Below are 24,248 nucleotides of genomic sequence, written 5' to 3'. Positions count from 1 at the left end.
AAGTGGTAGAGCAGCGGCGTATTTAGCCGAAGGTCGTGGGTTCACTACCCACGGGGACACCTTCCTTGTTGGCCCAGGCAAAGTCAGACCTTCAACACTGGTGCCTGCCGCCTGGAGGCAAATTTTCCCCCTTACCTTCCTATACCCTTCCTTTCCTTTCCTTATCCCATCTTGGTGCTTTGGCAGAGGCCTCCTGGGTTACTGAACCCGCACCCCTCAGGCAGCGGGTGCATCAGTGGGCGGTTCGTATGAACTCCCGGGTGGGCGATCAGTCCCACCTTAAAAATAATACTGAACCACGGGAGTAGGGCATCCAAGCGGCTCTACTAATTGAGGTACCTTAGCTGAAGAGGAGATAGAGTACCTTCTCTATCTCTCCGGGGCTGGTGAAAGGCACGGCTGAAAGACTGTGCCCGAAACCACAAAGCCGCCTTTTTCAAGGCACATATATCCCTTTTTAGGGCACTTCTGAACTTGGTTAGCATTGGACTACCTCGCTAGCCAAGGGATGTGACAAGTCCATGCATGTAAAATCCTCCTGGTGTTCTCTTTGAGAACACTGGTCGTCTGAGAAGTCCCCTCGGGGAAAAGTCCGGAGTTAAAGATCCTCATGAGTAAAGATAGCTACACAATAATATACATTATATTTACAATATTTACAGATGGGGAAACACTCCCGTTTCCCCTAAAAATCTGAACAAGGCCCAACAACCTACTCTCATGTCCAAAGACAAGGCATGGAGAAAAAACTTATTTAAGAATGAGTGATATAGTGAGTGTGATTAAATTAAAACTTCATTCGTTGGGGTCTGATGCTCATTTAATTGCGATTATAATTAGATTTTGAAAAAAAAGGTTCCTTCACCCGATTAAGTCGATTTCTTAAGAATTCCCTCAATTCTATTTATAATGTATGGTGGTTAGTGACCGTTAATCGATAATTATTCAGAAATCGTGAGATGCGGTCTGGTGTGATGTAGGTTTCAGAAAAACATTTTCTTTATCGTGCCAACGTTTCGATCTTTATTGAGATCATCTTCAGTGCTTAAAGTGTTTGTCTTCTGTGTAATTGTGCCATTCTTGCGAGTCGCGTTGAGAGTTCCCGGATTTCTGAATAATTATCTATTTATAATGAACACATTGTTATTGGAAAAGTGGGAGTATTTAAGGAATTACTTAATTTCACTTGTTTAATTTAATATTTTTAATTTTAATTAGTAATAATAAACTTTTTTTCATTTTGTTGACTTGCTTTTTACCCATTATTGATTCATTATTCTAAATTTAGTATAATGGACGTTGATCAGCAAACCTCTCCACCACATTCTCAACAAACTTCAAATTCATTAATTTTGAAACATGGGGTACCAAGTGTAATTCTGGTCGAACGAATTTATTTATTTTGTATAAATTAAAATATTAATAAAAATTATAAGTATAAAGAACTATTTAATTAAATGAGCATAAATCCGTTATTAGAGATTGAAAAATATTATTTTTGATGTTTTATTTTCATTGTTGGTTAACATAAAAATAAAAATGTCCTACGACTCAGAATATACTGATTTGGTGATTATTTAGAGATCGTGAGATGCAGTCTGGTATAATGTAGGTTTAGAAAAACAATTTTTTTTATCGTGCCAACGTTTCGATCTTTAAGTCGATAATGATCTCAACACGACACACAACCGTGACACTTCTACACAAAAAAAACAATCACTTTGAGCCCTGAAGATGATCTCGGTAAAGATCGAAACGTTGGGACGATAAAGAAATGTTTTCTAAACTTACATCACACAAGACCGCATCTCACGATCTCAGTCATTAATTAACGGTCACTAAATACTACACATTTTAATTTGGTATGATTTACAAAATACTGCTTTTTTTCATATTTTAACAAACATTCTTGTAGCAAAGTAAAGCCAGAAACACACTTACCCGATGGTACCCGACGCAAATCCAAACTCATATTTTTATTCAAACTACATGTATTATTGTCGTTATATTAATTACAACTTACTTATTTTAATATAAACCAAATTAACTGTGATTAAAAATTAATTAGGTTTTATTTAAAAAATTAATTTTAATGGTTTGGTAGAAAATTAATCAAAACACCGGAATACGATTTTTTCATATAATGAATTTAACTAACAATTTATTGTACTCGCTTCGGCATTTACTACACGATTTTGCTCATAAAATTTAATTAACAATTTATTTCATAGTTTTGCTCGTAAAATTACACCATTTTGTAATGTCGGGTAGCATCTGAACAGGACACTCATATTTTTTGTAGTTTATTTCAAACTAAGTACATGTAATTTTGTCGTTATATTCATTACAACATGTTATTTTAATATAAACCAAATTAAACGAGATCAAAAATGCAAAGGTTTTTATAAACATTGTTTAATTACGATGGTTAGGAGTAACTTTATTTAAAACAATTAAGTTTAACAAACAATTTGGTTGTGCTCATAAAATTTAACTAACAATTTATTACAAGGTTTTGCTCAAAATAGTGCATTAAGAACAAAAGATGTGTTGCGATTGTGATAGTGATTATTGTGATAAACGCTGTGGACTGTACGCGACGTGTGCTTGCGTCGGATAGATGTGCACACCCCACCAAAACGTGGCAAGGCGTCGGTAGCATCGGGTAGCGTCGCATAGCGTTGCATCGGGTAAGTGTGTTCCTGGCTTAAGTCAGAATATGGTCAAAACTAGGATTCGACCTCTTTATAGGGATTCTAGCATTATAAAAACCCTTAGAAATCCACATTCGCGGAAATCGGTGTAAATTAATTTTTTGACTGATAATTTTGACGATCTCTTGCCTGACTAAACATTACTAGTGCAAGATCTGACATCAATTTTTCTCAAAAGATAGTGGACCTATTTTCATGCTTCATAATTGGTTTTAAAGAAAGTGACAATTGCATTTTATAACTGTATTGAACATTAAAAACGGACTATGATTTTTATTTAAAAGAAGGGCCTTAATTTCTGACAAATAATTTTGCTATTTTGCCTATTTTCTTATAGAACTATTTTGTATTTTTTGACGGTCCATATTTCGTTTAAAAGCTACTTCTTTCGAGTGGTCCCTTTGCCGTTACGACTTCTCAAAAATCGAAAAAAATGTACGGTCATAGATAAACTTTGGTACCTTTTATTATTATTTTTTCAATCTACAAATGATATATTTATATAGTTAAATTCAAGGAAGTAGCAGTAGAGTAGCAAGTAGAACGGCGAAATAAAAATATTAAAGAACAGAAAATTTCAACTTTCAAAAAAAGAAATTTGCCGGAACCAGGGCCTATTCATAACAATGCGTATACGTGTCCGATATTTGGGAGGGTAGAATCACAAAAAAAAAATTGATCCAAATCCGTGACCCACCAACCTGGTCGTCCCCTTTTTAAACGTGGGTACGGACCCGGTTTCACCAAAACACTGAAGTGGCTGATTCTCGCGGCTTGCCACGAACTCTCATAGGGCTGTTATGCACATGTATGTACACGAGTACATATACAGGCAGAATAAATTTTAAAAATATTAGACAGGTCCCACCGTGGGTAGACTTTGTATCCTTAATCCTGAATTTGTTGTCACACCATATTTCCAAAACCTTTTGGCTGATGACCTAGATGTGGTCTTGGCAGCCGACCAGCGATTCGAAGGATTTCAGAAATTCTCATTTAAGTGAACCGTGTTAGGGGAAAACCTGACAATTTCAAATCAGCTGGATGAACAGGGAAACTAATTTTTATCATAATGAGGCCATTGATTAGAAAAACGCCCATTTCATCGGTTGCCTTTATCATCTACCTTAGCGGTTTACATTTGTGCGAAGTACAGCCTGGAATTTAAGGCCTGATTATGAGAAAGAAGCTCATGATAAACGATCCCGTATCAGCATCCATCAGAAGCAGAACATTGCCCTTTTCTGTTGTTTTCCCTTTATGATCTCCTTCTCTAAACGTTATGGTAACAAACCCATTCTTTTTGAAAATGTGCCGTTTACATTGCATTTTCAGGGGAGAATTGGAAGTTTTTATCAGCCGAATGATAAATGCCGCTGAGAGAAACGTATCCAAAGCCTTCTTGAAATATCATGTTTTACATATCATATATATTTTGTAGCATATATGATACAAATTTCTTCAAACAGGTACTTTTGCGGCGCTACAAATTTTACGTACAATCGGTTGGGACAAATAAACTCAATTATTTGAATAGATACCAGTCACATTGCTGTGATTATCTGAAATTTGCACATTAAGCTGGTTCAATTGATAAAGGTCAGTTATCGTCAATGTAAAACACCGCTGCTCTTCCCACTCAAAACTCCAAATCATTATGTTCATCGGAATACATCACAATAAATACTACAATTAATTAAGGTTTTTAGTTGAGATAAAAAAGTCAATGGCACGAGCGGGATTCGAACCCACGATCTTCGGCTTGATAAGCGTCGTGTAATCGTCGAGAATCCAATCCGATTACACGACATTTGAAAAGTGGCAAAAAGGAGGGAAAACTCATAAGGTGGGGTTGAGATAGGAAGTTAGTGTCCGAGTGGATGGAGGTCACGATAGCTCAAGTGGTAGAGCAGCGGCGTATCTAGCCGAAGATCGTAGGTTCGAATCCCGCTCGTGCCATTGACTTTTTTATCTCAACTAAAAACCTTAATTAATTGTAATATATTAATTGGTCAAGCGGACCAAGAAATTAGTGAATACAATAGCTCAACATATGATTAATTACTTGGTGTATTCTTTCGGTCCCAACGGCTAATATTATGTTACTTGTGCCTGATAGAACCAAGGGGAAATTTTAGCTGAGCATTACGTTCTCGAAAACATGCAAAAGTCATTGGAGAGGAAAATATTTGGTTGAACTGTTACAACAATCTACTCGAAGAGAAGTTTGAGAACAATCTGTGAGATAATATTGTATAAAGTTTAGGGTCATCATCTGAAATCTAAGGTCATCGCCGGTCACTGCGTGTTTGACTTCTCATTCTGGTCTTTCATGAGTATTTTTCATCCTGCAGCCATTTGACCGTCTCGATCTGTTACTGACTCCGTGCTTTTGTGTGAAAACTAAGTCGATATCCTAAAATGCTAGCCTCTAATTTGTACTTCAGGTTGTCAACTAAAAACACAAAACACACGATACGTATATGCACATCACTAGCGTATACAAACATAAAAGTCTAGTCACGTTCTCTCCACCAAAGTTCTCGGTATTTCGGGGTGGGCTTGAAACCACCCCCCCCCCCCGAACGCCGATACACCCTGTCATTCACGGTAATAAATTACAGAGCACAAATAATTCAAAGTACTCCATATCCTCGTGGCGGGATTAAAACTCTTTCATTCACGCTAATAAATTAGCATAAACCCAACACAAACACTATATAAACTGCTCAAAAATGATTATGGATATTTCTAATTTAATTTAATTTATTCTTATTCTATTAATTTTAATTAAATTAACCGGTATATTCTTGTTAGTTGGATAAAACAAAATAGAAAATACAAATCAAAACAAACAAATGTTAATCCTTATTTTGAACAACGGGTTTACTTCAGAATAGTTAACATGAAGATTACTCATTTTGTAAACAAACACCTTTTCTAGTCTTTTCACCATTTTAATCCAGTTGTATTCTCTTTAACCATGGAAAGACATCACCTTGAACTAGAGGTGTGCGATTGAGTCATCCAGGTCACCGGCAAGGGGATATCGCAGAGGTAGTTTTCGTCTCTCAGAGCGTGGTCTACAGGGCTTTAGCCCGATTCCGAGATGCTGGAAGTGCCAATATGAGGACTGGTAGTGGATCTCAGCGCATTACGACGCTAATGGAGGACAGAAATATTGTCATTGCTGCAAGAAGGAACTCTTTTCTTACTACCTACCAGATCCTAAATGAAGAACAAGATGTTTTGGCAAGGCTTTATCTTTATCTGTCAGCTGGCCTCTCATCGTATGTCCCTTTGAGACGACCTGCAGCAACAGCCTGCCAACAGCAATTCAGGTTTAGTATGGTGCAGCGAGCGCCTAGAAGAGAACGCCAATTGGAATGCTGTTTATATAATGATGAGTCGCGTTCTGTCTGTATAGTGATAGCAGGCGCCGAAGAGTCTAGAGAGAACTGGGTATGAGAACGATGACCCAGCTCGTTTTCCTATCAGTACAGTTTGGCGGAGGCAGTATAATGGTCTGGGCTGGTGTTTACACTGGAGGACGCACTTGACACCATATTGTTGAAGGCAACCTCACCGCAGTCGTTATCTCTGAGAAATTTTCGAGGAATACATTCCTCAAACCAGGGCATTTTCCAATACATTGGAATACATTCCATTGGCAGGGATTTTCGATTTCTGAATGACAATGACAGATTTCTTAGATGTAGAGTTGTTCATCAATGTGTAGAAAACCTGGAAATTTCCCATCTGTCCCTTCCTCCCATTGTCTCCAGACGTCAATCCCATTGAGCCATGCGGGATGCGTTGCTGAGAAGGCTTACCGTTCTCCATCCGTAGCCAGTTGACCTGCGACAACTGAGTACAGCGTTGCAATATCTATGGAGTGAAATTCCTTATGAAATTAGTGACAACCTTATTAACAGTATGCCTAAAGCCAGGAACACACTTACCCGATGCTACCCGACGCCTTGCCACGTTTTGGTGGGGTGTGCACATCTATCCGACGCAAGCACACGTCGCGTACAGTCCACAGCGTTTATCACAATAATCACTATCACAATCGCAACACATCTTTTGTTCTTAATGCACTATTTTGAGCAAAACCTTGTAATAAATTGTTAGTTAAATTTTATGAGCACAACCAACAAATAAATTGTTTGTTAAACTTAATTGTTTTAAATAAAGTTACTCCTAACCATCATAATTAAACAATGTTTATAAAAACTTATGCATTTTTTATCTCGTTTAATTTGGTTTACATTAAAATAACATGTTGTAATAAATATAACCTTATTTATATTGTAATAAATATAACCTTATATTTAAAATTACATGCACTTAGTTTGAAATAAACTACAAAAAATATGAGTGTCCTGTTCAGATGCTACCCGACATTACAAAATGGTGTAATTTTACGAGCAAAACTATGAAATAAATTGTTAATTAAATTTTATGAGCAAAACCGTGTAATAAATTCTTCCAATTTTAGTATATTACGCCAATAAATTGTTAGTTAAATTCATTATATCAAAAAATCGTATTCCGGTGTTTTGATTAATTTTCTACCAAACCATTAAAATTAATTTTTTAAATAAAACCTAATTAATTTTTAATCACAGTTAATTTGGTTTATATTAAAATAAGTATGTTGTAATTAATATAACGACAATAATACATGTCGTTTGAATAAAAATATGAGTGTCCGGTTCTTTTGTCTTCGACTGTACTCGATGCGACCCGACGAAAATCTGGACAGTGGGGATCGCAGAGCGTCGGGTAGGTTAGCGTGGCATAGCATCGGGTAAATGTGCACGGGGGGTAATGCAACCTTATGGAAAATCGGAGTTTGGATTTGCGTCGGGTAGCATCGGGTAAGTGTGTTTCTGGCTTAACGGGCGTACAGAGGTTTTAGGCAACAGAGGACATGATACACAGTATGAATTGTTAAAAAATTATTGTGTCCTATAAACAAAATTATGAATTTTTTATTTAGTTATTTTTTCAAAATCCCTTAATTAAATTATCCATCATTAATAATATAGTATTTTTTAATAAATTTAAATGCGATAAAACTGCTAGGGAATGTAAATACTAAAACATTCGCAATAACCCTATTCATTTTTGAGCAGTTTATATTACAAATCACTGAAGGCCTGTGGTACCGAAACATCTGTGCCCGCCGCCATGACCCAAGACACTGCACAGGTCTGAAGAAATAGCAAAATATAGACTTAAACGTCAAGCTTTCTACAATTGAAAATCTACTCGACCGTTATTTTATTATTGCATAAAACACACCTACGCGGTCGCTTTCCTACCAGATAGTGTTCGTCAGTTATTCTTAGCCCTCTCTAACTGTAGCAGTGAGTTTGCCAGTCACGGTGACGGTTGTTCAAGAATAAGATTACTGTGCCTGGAGAGTTTATACACTTCTCCTTTTGCCTTTTTTGAATCCATTCTGTGATGACGGATTCTGCTTTTGTAATCCCAAGTTCAGGTCCTATATTTCGCTTAGCACATGCTCCTCTGGCCAGTGTGTTGCTGTTTATAAGGCACAATCGACTATGCTATGTGTTTCAGCTTGAAAGAGGTTTGTGAACTTTGATGAGTTTGTTGTTCATATTATTCCATATTTTTAATTTGTCCTATTTAACCAATATAATTATTTAAATTGAGATGTAATTTTATGTAAAGTGTGGTTGAGATGAAAATATTAGTGTCATTAGTGGGGCTCGAACCCACGACCTCAGGCTCTAAGCTGAGCTATCGTGACACCACATCACCAGAATTCTTCTTCTACTTTGTAGCATGGAAATTATAGAAAGGTCACTTCTGACTTTATAGGATGTTCTGATATTGAATATATTTATTAGCGCTAATTTGTAGAATAAGAGGAGGAAAGGGTGGATATTGAGTAGCGTTGTATACCACATCGACCCTCAGTTAGATAGCATAGATGCATTGAACAAGATCAAACCTTTCTATATCAGATATTCCGTCTTGTAAATTATTAAATTGTTAATCAATGTAAATATTTCAACACGATAAATCTGGATAAGCCTTGATAGGTTGACGAAAAAAACTGGTTGCTTTCTTTCGAATCGACTTTTTCCCTGATTCTTAATATAAAACATCTTATCAATGCAAATTTCACAATATGTTAAAGCTTAATGAATATGTGAAATATCAGCAATCGAAAATCGCCCGGAAATGTTAGTTAATCATAGCAATTAAGTGGAGCCTGTTGGCGCACCGCACTTACAGCCACACTTGTCATTCTCGTAATGAGCAGTTCAATCATTGATGATAATCTCGAGATCCATTTATTTCTCACCATTTGTTCCTCCGTGTTAAACGTATTTATCTAGACATCGAATTGATTCGGGGTGAATTCACTGGCCCCGATCCAAACCTATTCTCCCTTCGATTCCGAGTTCGCCCCCCCCCCGGATTGGAGGGAGGTAAAGGAGTAAATGAAACGTTTTGTTTAAAAATCGTAAAAGGAAATATAACAAAAGGCTTTAAAACACCTAATACCTTATCGAATAAATGATAGCTCACCCTTTATATTTTATGTAGGCATACTTACATATTTTTTTAAATGACATGGGAAAAAATCCTGTTTTGGTTCGACTTCTGAATAAGTGAAGTATTACGCTGTTTGTTTTACAAGACTTTTACGAGATATTTTATGAGAGAGGGCAGTGAAATGTCGAAAAAAGCGTAAAAGCTTACAACGCCATCCTTATTTTCCTCGGGCTGTATGCATAAAAGGAAATTTTTAAAAAACTCGATTATTACGAAGAGCCGAAATGATTCTACCTGAAGAAAACCACTTAAAGGGCCAAATCTCTGTGAATTAAACTTTCAGCCCCGTTGATATGGCTGTTAAAACCGGCCAAACTTGTTTTTTAAAAAAAGGTCAATCTGAATGGGAAAAAAGATTAATTGCAAATAAAGAGTAAATTTGATGCGAAAAAGGTTAATTTAACATTTAAAAGGGTTAATTTGACGGAAAAAGCTACATATATTTCAGTTTGGTTAAGAAATTTTTTCAACCATAATACACTGACAGGCAAAAAATTCCACCCACTTGTAATATAACTTGATATTTATATATTAATCAAAGTTTCACGTTTTTTAACGTTTAATCATTGAGTTTTTGTCTAAAAAGTAAACAAAAAAAATGTAAATTGCTAAGGAAATGAAATAATAATAATAAAAATTACGGACAGGTAAAATTTGTTTTAATTTTCTTTTAGATTTTTAATTAACATGTCAATATCGCTTATTTCCTCCTCTGCCTTAATTACATCTTGAAGACGCCTCAACGTACTTTCTACCAGTCTGGAAATGTCACTTTGCTGGAGGTTAGGTTAAGAAGAGACCTTACAAGATCGTGGAGTGTATCTGGAAGTGATGGACATGCTCGTATTCGTCTTTTGAGGTTATCCCATAAATATTCGATGGGGGTTTAAGTCCGGTGAACGGACTTGCCAGGCTAAGACCCTGATGTTATGCTGTTGGAAGTACGTTTGTACTATGCGAGCGACATGTGGACAGGCGTTATCGTGCAATAGAAGAGGATTGTCGCTGATTTCATCGATTGATGTTCCAAAATTTCATCCACATAGCGAGTGGCCGTCAAAGATCCTCCACGAACTACAACCCGCCCAGACCATCAATGATCTACGTTGAAAAGGTTGGCTTTGGTAAAAATTACAAACTTCGTACCTTTCATTTCGCCTTCTCCACACTCTTTCACGCCCATCTGGAGATCGTAGAGCAAATGTTGACTCATCTGTAAAAAGTACAGCAGACCAATCTTCAACTTTGTGTGTTCTGGTCAATTTTGGTCCTCTTACGGGGCGAAAAGCCATCAGTCTCTACTGTTTTTATCTTCTTCGAGCACTGCGTTCAGAAACTTGGGCACTTCGAACTTCCTGGACCTGATGAATCGCTTGAACAACAGTAAAGTGCCGATTTTGCGAAATTCTCAAACATACACCTTCTGCGAGTATACTGATTATTCATTTGTATCGATTATCGATTATACTGATTAGTATACTGGATTTGAATGTTCCTATACTCATTCTACTAGCTCTGTGCTGGATGGGGTGACGCCTAGTCATGTACTACAGATCCGTAATCTAGACAGAAACGGATAAGTGCTCTCTAGAATTGTATTTTGGTCATCTCCCCATTTTTAGTTACTTAAAATGGATTTTTTTATTTCTACCTATAAGCTCAAATCTGCGCATGTGTAGAGTTGGGCATATCAATTTTCGCAGTCCACCGGTAATTCCAGCTTTTATACTTTACAATAAATTACTGTTTCCTTCTAGAATCGGAACAAGGGACCCAGATAATATCTATCGGGCTCAGGCACAATTCTCTTATCGGGTGGCATTCCTACGCGCCCTCTGTATGGAGCCAAGGACTTGCACCCTGGAGTTAGGTGGTACACATTGAGGATCCTTTCTCTGCCTACGGGACTAGGCTATGCCTACTAGAGGGTCGACGGCAGTAGTAACCGCGCTGAGGGCGTCTGTGTGGAATAGGTTCAGAGAGGTACCATCGTCTCGAATTACCCCAAGCCGTGCCAAATCACCAAATATAATTCTGCGCTTACAATTAATTGTAAACGCTGCAGTTCCCTGCATTCGAACCCGACACACTTACAATTTTTTTCAAAAACACCAGCACTCAGGGGTTGATGACGTCTGCTTTTGTTAATCTTCGTTAAAAAAATATAATGGAGTAGGTTCGACCCTGCTCCGAGGATTATCGAGTACTCTGGGGGAGTGAATCTGACCAGACTATTATGTTTCTACTAGTGTTGCGTTTGTGCTAATTTATTGGAAAGTATGAAATTTATTTGTGTGAATGGAGGGGTTGTTTAAACCAGCCACGAGGAATATGGCTGACACCAGAGTACTCCATGTGTGATGTCTGGGGAGAAAAAGTTAGTTATTGGCGAGAATTGAAAGGTTCGGCCACGCCCCGAGGAATATCGAGTACTCCGGGGAAGTGAACCGTATCCCCTCCTGTACTCTCCCAGCCCTTGCAAATTCTATACCTCCTGTGGATCCTAAACTCCTGGTACAAGCCCAACAAAACGAACCGTACCCCTCCTGTACTCTCCCCACCCTTGCAAATTCTATAGCTCCTATGGATCCTAGACTTCTGATACAAGCCCAACATAACGAACCTTAGCCTCCTCCCGGCCCCCTGCAAACTCTTGCGACATCCTACACTTTTTGTACAGGAATTTTACTCTTCATGCTTAATTAATTTTACTTCATGCCATTTAAGTTTTTATAATGCATTAGAAAAAGAATTAATTTGCAATTAAAAATGGTTCGTTTGTGTAGCTATAGTATATTCTTTTATATTCCAACGATAAGAGGATCCCATCCTACAAGGCTTAATATATTATTGATAAATAATACAATAAATAGTCAAAGTTAAATCGTTAGATAATTTATGTGTAAACCGTGTTGTACTGATATTTATGAGTCCTGAGTCGTAAAGTTTAGCCAACAATTGGACCATAACTAACAATCCCTCGTTCCGCCTGTTATACTTGTTTCCAGCGCAAAGTCGACTTAATTGGATGTCGGAAGGAAAACATTGACAAAAATTGGCGATTTGAAATCATTGTGTGTCCCTGATAACAAGGCTGTTCTCAACCATTACCGATAACAGTTGTTGTTGGATGTTAAGCCCAAGAAGATTTGAGGATGACTTGAATGGAAGATGTTCAGGACGTTGAATGAACGTCAGTTTCTTCTCAAAAACATTATTTTAACTTTTATACCTAAATTCATCAAGAAAATCTAAACATTTGTTTTATAAATCGCGTAGAAAGGTTCCCACCTACACGGTCGTTCGGCTCATTTTCCAATTATGTTCCCGGTGTTTGCGTCGTACTCGTTTCCATCCTTTGAATGTGGAAGCAAACTAAGTTGAGTGGGGATAAAACGGGACTTAATTGCCCACATCGTGGAAGTTATCTCGCGAAAATACATCACACTGTTCCTCTAGCTAAATATTCATTTTCCCTCTTTAAACCCACCCGTCCTCACAAGGCCGCATTTTCCCAGCTAATTAACCTCCTTCAAGAAACTCGGTTTTAGGATACTTATGAAACCAATTTATCCTAGATATTTACTTTTCGAGAACTTGAAACTCAATGTTGACATTAATACGTTCATATTAATTTAAAATTTTGATGTTTTTTTTTTTAGTTGAAGAAATCTTACAAACAGTGAACAACGTAACATACACATAAAATTATGATAAATAAAACAAGACAAGAAGATTGCGTCATTCGAAAAGAACACGTGTAATATAAAATACACACGGTATCAATTATGATCAAACTCCTTTGAAATTCGTGCACAGCCTGAGTTCGTAGTCAAGTGATTGATGTTCATCATCACTATATCACTATATACGATCAGTCTTGATAGAATTGGCGAAAACCAACTCTCAACACATTTCACAAAAACAGAAATCTCCATTAGAAAGAAGACAAAAGCCAAATAAGAAACTAGTCCAAATTTTACAATTACTGCATTAGTTTCTTTCTCTCACTCTCAATCTTCCCCCCGCCAAGAGTAATTAATGACTCTTCACTCTCTCTCTCTCTCTCTCTCTCTCTCTCTCNACTCTCACTCTAACTCCCTCTCTTCATGACTGATCATTGACACTTCTTTCACTCACTCTCTCTCACACTCTCCCTTTCTCTCACTCACTCTCACTCTCACTCTCACTCTCCCTTTCTTTCACTCACTCTCACTCTAACTCCCTCTCTTCATTGCTGATCATTGACTCTTCTCTCACTCACTCTCTCTCGCCCTCTCACTCTGACACTAACTCCCATTCGCCATGTCTGATTCCTGACTGTTCACTCTCTCTCACTCTCACTCTCACTCTAACTCCAACTCCCTCACGCCATTTCTGATTACAGACACTTCACTCAATCAGTCACTCACTCTCACTCTAACTCTCCCTTTCTCTCACTCACTCTCACTCTAACTCCCTCTCTTCATGACTGATCATTGACTCTTCTCTCACTCACTCTCTCTCACTCAAACTACCTCTCGTTATGTCTGATTATTGACTCTTCACTCACACACACACACACTCTCTCTCTCTCGCACTCTCACTCTTACTCTAACTCCCTCTCGCCTTGACTGATTACTGACTCGTTTCGCCCTGACGGATTTCTGACTCTTCAATCTCTCTATTTATCTATCTATCTATCTATCTTTCTGTATCTCTCAGCATTGTTCTTTGTTTTTTAATATCGTCGTAGATGTTTTTCTTCTTATTATAATAACGCACTGTCAATTTTTGGAAGTTGGCCTGCAGAATTTGAGGTGAATCGCCCCCGCCTGCGAGAGGTTGTTAATAACGGCCGGCTGTCGTTCCCACGTCAACCTGTAGAAAACGACATTAAACCCTTTCTTACCAAGTTTCCGAGAGAAGGACAGGAAATCGATAATAGGAAGCAATTCCAAGGAGTGTCGATCAACCCGAAATCACCAAGTCTGAGCGAATTCGTACAAATCACGGCCGGATGGGGCATCTCTTATTCAAAAGACGGACGGATCCAGGAGGCCGAGTCAATAAAAAATAACTGTTGAACCAACAGAGGAGCTAATGCGTTTTCATCTAATGCCAACTTTCCTTCTGGGCCAGCAAATTGAATACGGTTCGAAGGGGGTTTTTCATTCCACCGTTACCGATGAGAGGAAATTGGAATAATAAGAGATGTCGAGCGGTCTCTGATCAATTCCTACAACGGTTCCGTGGGTTAATAATGTTTACAGAGTGTGTTTACCGATGCGAAAAATAACGCGCTTCTTGCACATCTTTCCGAATAAAAAAAAAACATGTCATCTTTTTTTTTAATACGACCACTACGAACGAGCTTTCGGAAGCAATGAATCTGCAGATTATCACACAGGAGATAAATAAATAAAAAACAAACAACAAGAATTATTTATAAATACACGCGCCGTAATATAAATAAATATAAAACATCTATTGTATATAAAAACTTTTATAATTCAAATTGCAACACATCATTCTGATAAAATGACGGGAGGTAAAAATGGATATTTTTGGTCCTGGATTCGACCGGGGGCTTTTTTTTTTTTTTTTTTTTTTTTTTTTTTTTTTTTTTTTTTTTTTTTTTTTTTTTTTTTTTTTTTTTTTGAGTTTAAATACAGTCAGAACATTGCCCAAACGGCCAGAAACTTTTTTTTTTTTTTTTTTTTCTCAGACGTCCAATATTCCACTTAAAAATTCATAACTCCTCTGGACTTTATCCAAATCCAACGTATTACAACTTTCAATTAATTAACCTTTTCATTTCCACCAAAACCTTACATAAAAAGATTAATTGATTGAAAGAAGTAATTTGGTCAATAGACCACTAAATATAATGAAGTTATTACAACTGTTGGAAAGCTAAAACTTTCAGACTAGATCAAAAATGTTTAGTTGTTAGAGATATTATAAGTGAGAAAATTAAGAAAAAATCTACAAAGCCTCAAAAGTTTTCTTTTCTACAGTTCGAATTCATATATAGATGCCAAATTTAGGTTGTTACATGTTGTTTATAGAATTTTATATCCATGTGTTTTCTGTAAATCCGTAGAGTTGTTTCGAAGTTATAATTATTTTTGTGATATTCGAAAACAATCGAGGGCAGTTGGAAGCCGAAGATTTTTATGGAAAAAACATTTTTTTGACTTTCTCAAAAATGTTCGGAGGAGGGGGGGGTTCGAGACGCAAAAACAAATATCGACTTAGTTTTTAGATAAAAAAATATTCTAACGAAATTTCATTGTCACCCGGCTTCATAAAATATGTACTTCAATGGGTAGCTTGAATCCGCAGTTAAACGCTTCCAATAACGTTTGCCAAAAAAATGTTTTAGTAGAAAAATAATCTGGATTCGTTTTAAGCACCCTTCAAAGAATTTGAATTCCAATTTTTATAGCATACAAAAATGAGTAGTTTTGTTCTAGGATTCAATCTGGGGAGTTGGGACATTTTTTCTCAGATGTCCAGTGTTCCATATAAGCTATATGTATCGTTACTATAACTATATGTATATAAACTGTATGCATAGTAACTATAATTACATGTATATAAACGGTATGTATAGTTACTGTAACCATATGCATATAAACTATATGTATAGTTGCTATAACTATATTTATATAAACTATAGCATAGTAACTATAACTACATGTATATAAACTATATGTATAAGTACTGAAACTATGTGTATAGTAACTATAACTATACAATGTGACCATAGAAGAACTACAACCACTGAAACCGGGCCTATTAATCAAGTTTCTTGATGAAATAGGACTCACCGATGTGCTTTAGGCAGAGCACAGGGGATACAATAGCTCTTAAAGGGCGCAGTATACAATATCCTGAATTATTATATCTATCTATCTAACTATAACTATATGTATAGTAACTATAATTACATGTATATAAACTATACGTATAGTTACTGTAACCATATGCATATAGTTATAAATATAGTTGCTATAACTATATTTATATAAACTATATGCATAGTAACTATAACTACATGTATATAAACTATATGTATAAGTACTGAAACTATATGTATAGTAACTATAACTATATGTATAGTAACTATAATTACATGTATATAAACTATACGTATAGTTACGGTAACCATATGCATATAGTTATAAATATAGTTGCTATAACTATATTTATATAAACTATATGCATAGTAACTATAACTACATGTATATAAACTATACGTATAGTTACTATAACTATATGTATATAAGCTAAATGTATAATGATTTCAATGTGTAGGATTCGTTTTAAGTTTCTTTTAAAGCATTTAAATCCCCTTTAAAGCAATATAAAAATGGATAGTTTTAGACCTTGGTTCGACCAGTGTCCACTTAATAAAATCATAACTCTTCTGGATTTTGTCCAAATTCATCGTTATTTCATCCGTTGAAAAGTGGGGTGTTTTTACTTAGGTTCTAAATTTTCTAAATTTCTACCCAAAAAAGGCGAAAATGCGATAGAAAATCAAGAAGCTTTTTTTCTGGTTCTAATTTATTTACGGATGATAAATTTTTGCTGTTACGTGTAGTTTATACAGTCCTAAATCCATGTAAAATTTCGTGTGTCAGTTGATAGTGATTTAAAAAAATAAAATTGACGTAAAAAATTTGTGAAACAAATATTTTTTCCCCAAAAATTGTAATAAGGGGTTTTTGGGCTGCAAAAATCAAATATCAACTTTCTTCATAATAAAAAATTTTTGAATCTACTTTACTATGTCACTACGTCAAAATTGTATTTGACGGCAATCTTAGATATTGAAATAAATAATTTGTGACCGGCCTTCTTTTGAAAAACACCCCATTATAATTAGGTGGGATTAAAAAATCAAATGAACCGTTTAATCAGAAATATAAGAGTTATTTATATCCATCAAATGACTCGTGTATGGAGTAACGAACATATTCATACTCTCAACTTTCCTTTCAATGTGACAAGCCAGCATAATTAAGCCCTCTTTATCATTCCAGCAGTATATTCAATTGAAAATAAAATGTTTAAATTTGTTTTCCAATATATCAAATAGAATGGGTAATTAGGGTGGTGCGATCAAATTGGAATGAAGTTTTATGACGGATGATTTCAATGGAAAAATCAAACCACTACGGGAGTGTTACGTGTATTCATAGATCTTGAAAATTTAATAATAGATATTTTGGTTGTTGCCATTTTGAGAAGCCCTTTCCTTAAACGGTGAGTTTGTGGGACGACCGAGTAAACTCTAAAGTTTGAAGTTTACTCTAACGTTAAAGCCACAAAACGATGTTCCATTAATATCAATTAAATATTAAATTTTCCCTAATCGCTTTTCTTAATAGCAATTGCAACCTGTCTTGATAAATTGTAAAACTTTCAAACTGTAAATTTGATAAGGTTGTACCATTTTGCCAGTTGTTATTAGCGATTGTTATTCCTAGGGGATGCATTGAGGGTGTTAGCCTAGAGACAATGGTGGCATTTGCATCATTTGTTAGTAACATTTGTCCTAACGCTCTGTCGCATCTGGTCAAAATCATCGCTGACCGTTTGGAACACGTTCCCAACGTGACAATGAACTGGGCATAAATTCCGATTTGCAATTGAAAACTTGTCATTTTCATAAAATTTGCAATTGACTACATTGTTCATACATCGGTTATTTTATCCCAGAAAAGAAAACATATTTGATATTCAGGACCGACGGCTTTATGAAAAAGGGTCAGCCTTGTTGACATTACAAAATATAATACGGAACGGACATGTTACATGTAATATCAGCTGCCATGACTAATTGAATCGAAAATTGAAATCTGCCTTTTGAAACGTAGCATCATCATAGGTGTAAAAAAAAACTATAAATAAAGATTTAGCTCTAGAGAGTCGACTGTCAAACGTTGTATGTAAACTGTGAAGTGTCAGCAGTTGGATCATCAAGGCCTTTTCTATTTTTACTAACCGTTGCCAGCCACACAATGACCATTGATCATCTAGGACCGATCTTGAACAAATGCTAAACAATTATTTGTACTTTGGTAGTTATTGGATCAGTGCCAAAGTTCGGTAGACACCTTTCTTGAGCTGAAGGAATGCTGTTCTAGTGCTTTCTTAGAGTTGAAGCAAGCCTTTGATCGATTATCCGACCCGGGGTGTTCTGGAAACTCAAGAGCATCCTTCCATTGACTATTTCTTTGATGGGTTTCGCAAGGTTGCATTTTGGGGCCAGTTATGTATTCAGTATACACTTCAGACATTCCGATCAATCCTGATACTTTGCAACCCCTACACTCGACTAAAAGACTACACCACAGCAGATCGAAACTCTCACTACAAAACAAACTCTACACTACAAATGAAACACCAAAAATACAACCAATTTGAACGAAATAAAACTGTGGAGTTCAACCATGTTCAACCTCCATAAAACCTTCTCACATGTGCTGACGATACTCATATCAACCCTCGTCGTGGCGGTTTTTGAAAAAAGCCCATTCGAACGTCGGGTTCGAAACCGACCTTGGCATTACACTGATGAGCGCCGTGTTAACTGTTGCAACCACCGACGCCCCATTTGGGATTTAAATTGACAAAAGACATACAACCAATTTGGCCGAAATTGAACTGTAGGGTTCACTAACCAAACCTCCCAAGAACCTAATCATTCCAGTTCAAAATTCTTCGAACCATTGCCCTACTCAGTATCGACGATGACCATACTATCAAATCCCATATATCCCTGAAACTGTGAGACGTCAGTATATCCTAAAACACAGGACCCTCACACTAACCCTCTGGTAAACAACGAAACAAAAATAACTTTATGTGAATACCAACACCCTATCCACTAAGCCGAGGCGGATTTGCCGCAGGGCATCATCCTCGGTCTTTACTCCAAGTACCATTTCTACTGGAAGAATGATTCGAGAAATGTAGACTGAGAGACTCAACGAAACCAAATTTCAGAAAATAACCTTCACCACTAGTCCAATTTACAGTCTGTTCCTCTCCCAGAACCAATCGAAAAAACACTTATTTGGAACCCCACACTCGGCTTAAAGACTACATGATAACATATCGAAACTCTCACTACAAAATGAGACAACAGAACTACTACCAATTTTGAGGAAATTGAATTATGGGGTTTAACAAAGTGTTCCAATCTTCAGAAAATTCAGTCACTGCAGACTCCAATTCTTCGAACCATTGCCTTGCTTTGTATCAAACACGTCCACACAAACCATCAAATCCCATTTGTCCACGAAACTGTAACTCCATAAAACTCTGGACCTTCTTCCCAACCCCCCTCTTTTATCCCAAATATTTCTAATGCTGTTGAAACATAATAATAAAACAAACAAAAATCTTTATGTAGACAGCATCTCCCTCATCGGCCGAAGCCAACGTTCCGGAAGGCAGCATCCCTTGCCCAATCCTCTTTTCAATACACACTGCAGTCATTCTGATACGCAGGCGATACTGCCATCCTTTCAGCAAACCCAGACCCAGTAGCCTTCAGAAACCTCCAGAACCATCTCCGTTTAGAATACGGTTTAAAAAAACGAGGATGAGACTCAACAAAACAAAATCCCACACTCTCACTGCAAAACGGCCTCATCTAATGTCACTAATACTACCAACCAATACGATATTGAATTATGGGGTTCACTTTCATCAAAAAAATCCAGTCACGCCAGTCCAAAATCCTTCGAACCATCACCCAAACTCCCTAATTCGTATCCGATATGTCTTCGCAGACCTTCAAATCCCATATGTTCTCGAAACAGCAAAAAGTCGATACAAGCTCTATACAATCCTGGTCCCTCATCACAACCCCTTAGTCCGACACCACTCTCCAACGCAAATGTTTTTTTTGTTTGTTTTTTATGGACCCTCGTGGTGCCGGTGTTTTTGAAAAGAGTCCATTTGTAAGTTTGTCGGATTCGAATGCAGGGCCGCAGGATTCGAACTCGAGACCTTCACCTTACAGTGACCGTTCAAACGCCCCCAAATGAACATAATCTGTTTTTTGAACATAAGTTGCTACGTTTAAATAGACTTTTGGAAGTTTTCCTATCTGAACTCGCGCTGCGTGAGTTATAATGTCATAGTTATAATTTTCATGTTATTATTAGCATCGTAAGTCTTACCTGGAATTCAAATTTTTAAGGTCATAAAATACCACATAGTTTAGCCCTCTTGTGTTCTTTGAACAAAATCGACTGAGTTGTTCGTCAAGTATTTTGCTTTGGATAATTACCCCTTTTGTGGCACATTTTGCCAATTTAGAAGCTGGAACCGTTTGTAGTTTTATTTTTTCGATGTCAAATCAACTCCAGAGAAATTTTAAAATAGAGAAAAATTGGAGCTCGTCGATGCCGGAGGATTTAAATGTAGAGAAGGTTGCATTAGTAAAGTTAATTTACTCTAACAACAAAGCCCCCGATCTGATCGAATGTTTAGTACGTTTAAACCGACACGATACAATTAATTTTTTAATAATAAATCAATTCGATTGGTTTCGCCCAACATTCCTCTGATAATAAATTTAAAATTGTGTTGAAACGGCATGAACAAATAGTTTATCAACTCATCAAAGCTGGATTCGTATTCGACGTTTAGATAAATTGCATAGATTTGTCCTCAACCAAGAAAGGCATCTCCATAGCCTCTTTTCTTAACTTACTAATCTCACATTGTCAAAAATTAGTATAAGAACAAGATGAAACGTGCGATTTTCACACCCTCTGATACATCGGAAAAAAACGGAAGCGCACGTGTAGTACCGTGGTATTGGATTAACCTCCCAAGAGACAAGCCTGGTCACATTTATAGTCTCACAGTATTTTATATTCCCCGGGACAAGGTAAACAAGTTAAGTTCCCCATTCACGCTAATAAATTAATTTCCCACTCCAGATATCCCTCTGAGACAAGAATAATCCATAAGGGTAAGGGTCCACCCATAGCACTCGTACCCCAAGTTGGGAATCTACGCGCTAATAAATTACTTTCATTCTCCAGATATCACTCTCAACCTCCATCCACAACCTCGAAGACACAACAGGTACTAGCTTATTTTTCCTTAGAACTACTTCCCAATCAAATGGAAATTATCCATCATTAAACCTCAAAAACCTCAGCCTCACCCTACATATTGCTCCATTACTTGGTAAAATCATTGAAATACCTCTCCTGCGACACCTGTCACATCCTTCAGACATCACTCTGCCGTTCAACAATGCCACCAGATAGTAGACATCATTGTTTTTCCCTGTCATTTTGGTTTGATTTCAGACCACCTTAATTTGCATGGGTCTGACTAATGTAATGCCAGAAGGTCAAAGATTTAGCCCCCAAGTTCTACCAGTTTGGCATATCCATGGCGCCCGTCAGTTTCTCTTAAGGTTCCATTCCATATTAACCCTTTATTGCCTAATATCTGCTATACCATTAGCAATTTTGTTAAAAGGTTAACGGGAAATGCCGTGAGTTTACTGACTGAGAGTTTAGATTGCCGCCAAATAAATCAGTGTTGCTAATACACGGGTTGAAACTGAGCAGGAACAGCACTGCTCCCGCCCAAACCTCGCGGGATTTCCAGTCAACCTTAAAGAAAATCGCTAATGTTGGCGTTGGTCTAAAGCAACGTTCAACACAAAAGGGTTAAAAAAAATTTTATGTTTGGCTAGTATAACAATCGATACAAGATGCAGTTATGGGGTAAGATCCATGTTGGAGATGGAAGATTCCAAGATTGAGATTTTAGATTAAGAACTTTGGTGTTGCCCTGAGGCAACATTTGGAATGCCTGATTTCTTGATTTTTTCTCAGGGTTAGAGCTGTAAAATTTAGGTTCTTTTTTTCTGGTGAATGGCACAATTGTTTCCTTAGGTTTCTTTATATTTAGACACTTTTTTCTGGCCATGTCAGCATTATAAGGCTATTTTTCTGTTCGATCAGATTCTGGTTGTATTTGCCTCTAATTATGTCATCTGTGTACCCTGTATATCAAATCACATTTTGGTTAGCTTGGGAGGTCGTCTATTAGCAATGAGGTAAGATAGCTAATAGTAATCCCCTTTACAGTTACTCAGCGGTTGTAGTTTTTTGCCCCCACCAGTCATCCAAGAGTGTTCCGCAACGCATCATACTAAATTCCATGCTCTTTTCAATACACACTGAAGGCATTTCGATACAGTATTACCGACATATGCAGATGATCCTTTCAGCCATCTCAGGCCCAGTAGCCTTCAGAAACCTCCAGAACCATCTCTTATGTTTAAAAGAACACTTGAAGAAATGGGTCAGACCGCAAAATAATCCAAGAAAATAACCTTCCCCATTCGCCGTATCACCTGTTCTACAAAGTATTATCTGTTCGTGAAACTGTAGGTCGGTCAGACATCTTTTATCTCAAACCCTTTTATCGTTGTTGAAACAAATCTCACCCAACAGCCAAAGATGGAGCCCGTAAGGCAAATTACACACTGCTGTCATTCCGATATGCAGATGCTACTGCCATTATTTCAGCAAACCCAAGCCTAGTATCCTCCAGAAACCTCCAGAACCATCTCTGTTTAGAATATGGTTAAAGACAAAGAGGATCAGACTCAACAAAACCAAATCCGACACTCTCACCGAAACGGCCTCATCTATACGTCACTAATACAACTAATCAATTTGAACTATGGGGTTCACCTTCCTCCAAAAGATCCAGTCGCACCAGTCCAAAAACCTTCGAACCATTACCCAATCTCCCTACATCGTATCCGACTTGTCCTCGAAACCGTAAACTCCATAAAATTCTGGACCTTCATCCAAACCCCATCTTTTATCCCAAACCTTTTTATCGTTGTTGAAACATAATAATAAAATAACCAAAATCTTCAGCGTTCAGGAAGGCAGCATCCTTGGCCCAATCCTCTTTTCAATACACGCTGCAGTCATTCCGATATGCAGATGATACTACAACCTTTCAGCATACCCAAACGCAGTAGCCTTCAGAAACCTCCAGAACCACCTCTGTTTAGAATACCGTTTAAGAAAAGAAGGATCAGACTCAGCGAAACCAAATCCCAGGAAATATCCATCATCCTTCATCATATCACCTCTCCTCCAATCTACTGTCTTTTCTCTATGCCAATGCCATTCGGTATTTGGTGCTTTATTTCGACAAAGGCTTGATTATTTCAAGCGTTAAAATTAAATTTATTTTATATTTTTAAAGATAGAAATATAGCTCACAGTACCGGGCGTGTAATTGATCATATAGCTCCTCTATTCCACCTGTCGTTCCACTTTTTGAATATTTTATAGTCTTTTTTCACTACATAAAATATTTTGATCGAAAGTGAGCTATTGCTCTGATTAGTCGGTGGTCTGAAGGTCCAAGGTCAGAACTAAAGAGCAAATCTGGATTTCGTTCATTTTGGGAAGTTTTGACTTTGTGTGTCAGGAAGCGTGCAGCCGAAGTTTTCCTCGTTGAATCAGAACTCTCTTCCTATTCACCAAAGTCAAAGTAACGCCAATTCAAAACTTTACCGTATGTGGCAATCCCTATTGAATCGTTCATCACATTGGAAACTGAAGGAGGATTTCGAAGTGACGTTCAGTTTAACTGTGAGATGTGAAACTTCTCCCTGTCTTCCTTGTGCAGGTCATGATTCATACTGGAAAGTGACAAATCCAGTCCATTTAACTGTCCTAAACTATTGCAGCACAAGTGTCTATAACTAATACTACTTGTTAACTTTATGTTTCAGATACAATGCTGGGTGGGGAAGTAAGAAACTACCAGTTTCCAGTGGGTAGTACCGCAGCATATTGCCCACCAAACGGCCAACCACCTGCAAACTCAAAATATTGTAACAACAAGTAAGATTATTATAAAATGGTA

General features: G+C 37.1%; 1 protein-coding gene across 2 annotated transcripts in view; it reads left to right on the top strand.

Annotated features, from left to right (window-relative positions):
- Positions 1–24,248, top strand: part of LOC106666593 (TWiK family of potassium channels protein 7-like) — a 35,626-nt gene that overhangs the window by 5,664 nt on the left and 5,714 nt on the right. For both annotated transcript variants that reach the window (XM_024230141.1, XM_014393878.2), the window contains one exon: positions 24,115–24,226. In XM_024230141.1, coding sequence (XP_024085909.1) covers positions 24,120–24,226 — 107 coding nt within the window. In that variant the 5' untranslated portion in view covers positions 24,115–24,119. The remainder of the gene's footprint in view (positions 1–24,114; positions 24,227–24,248) is intronic.

The sequence above is a fragment of the Cimex lectularius genome, unplaced genomic scaffold (assembly GCF_000648675.2).
Source record: "Cimex lectularius strain Harlan isolate CLEC.00 unplaced genomic scaffold, Clec_2.1 scaffold56, whole genome shotgun sequence".
NCBI classification, from domain to species: domain Eukaryota; kingdom Metazoa; phylum Arthropoda; class Insecta; order Hemiptera; family Cimicidae; genus Cimex; species Cimex lectularius.
The sequence above is the reverse complement of the archived record's forward strand: the minus strand, read 5'-3'. Positions and strand labels throughout refer to the sequence as shown.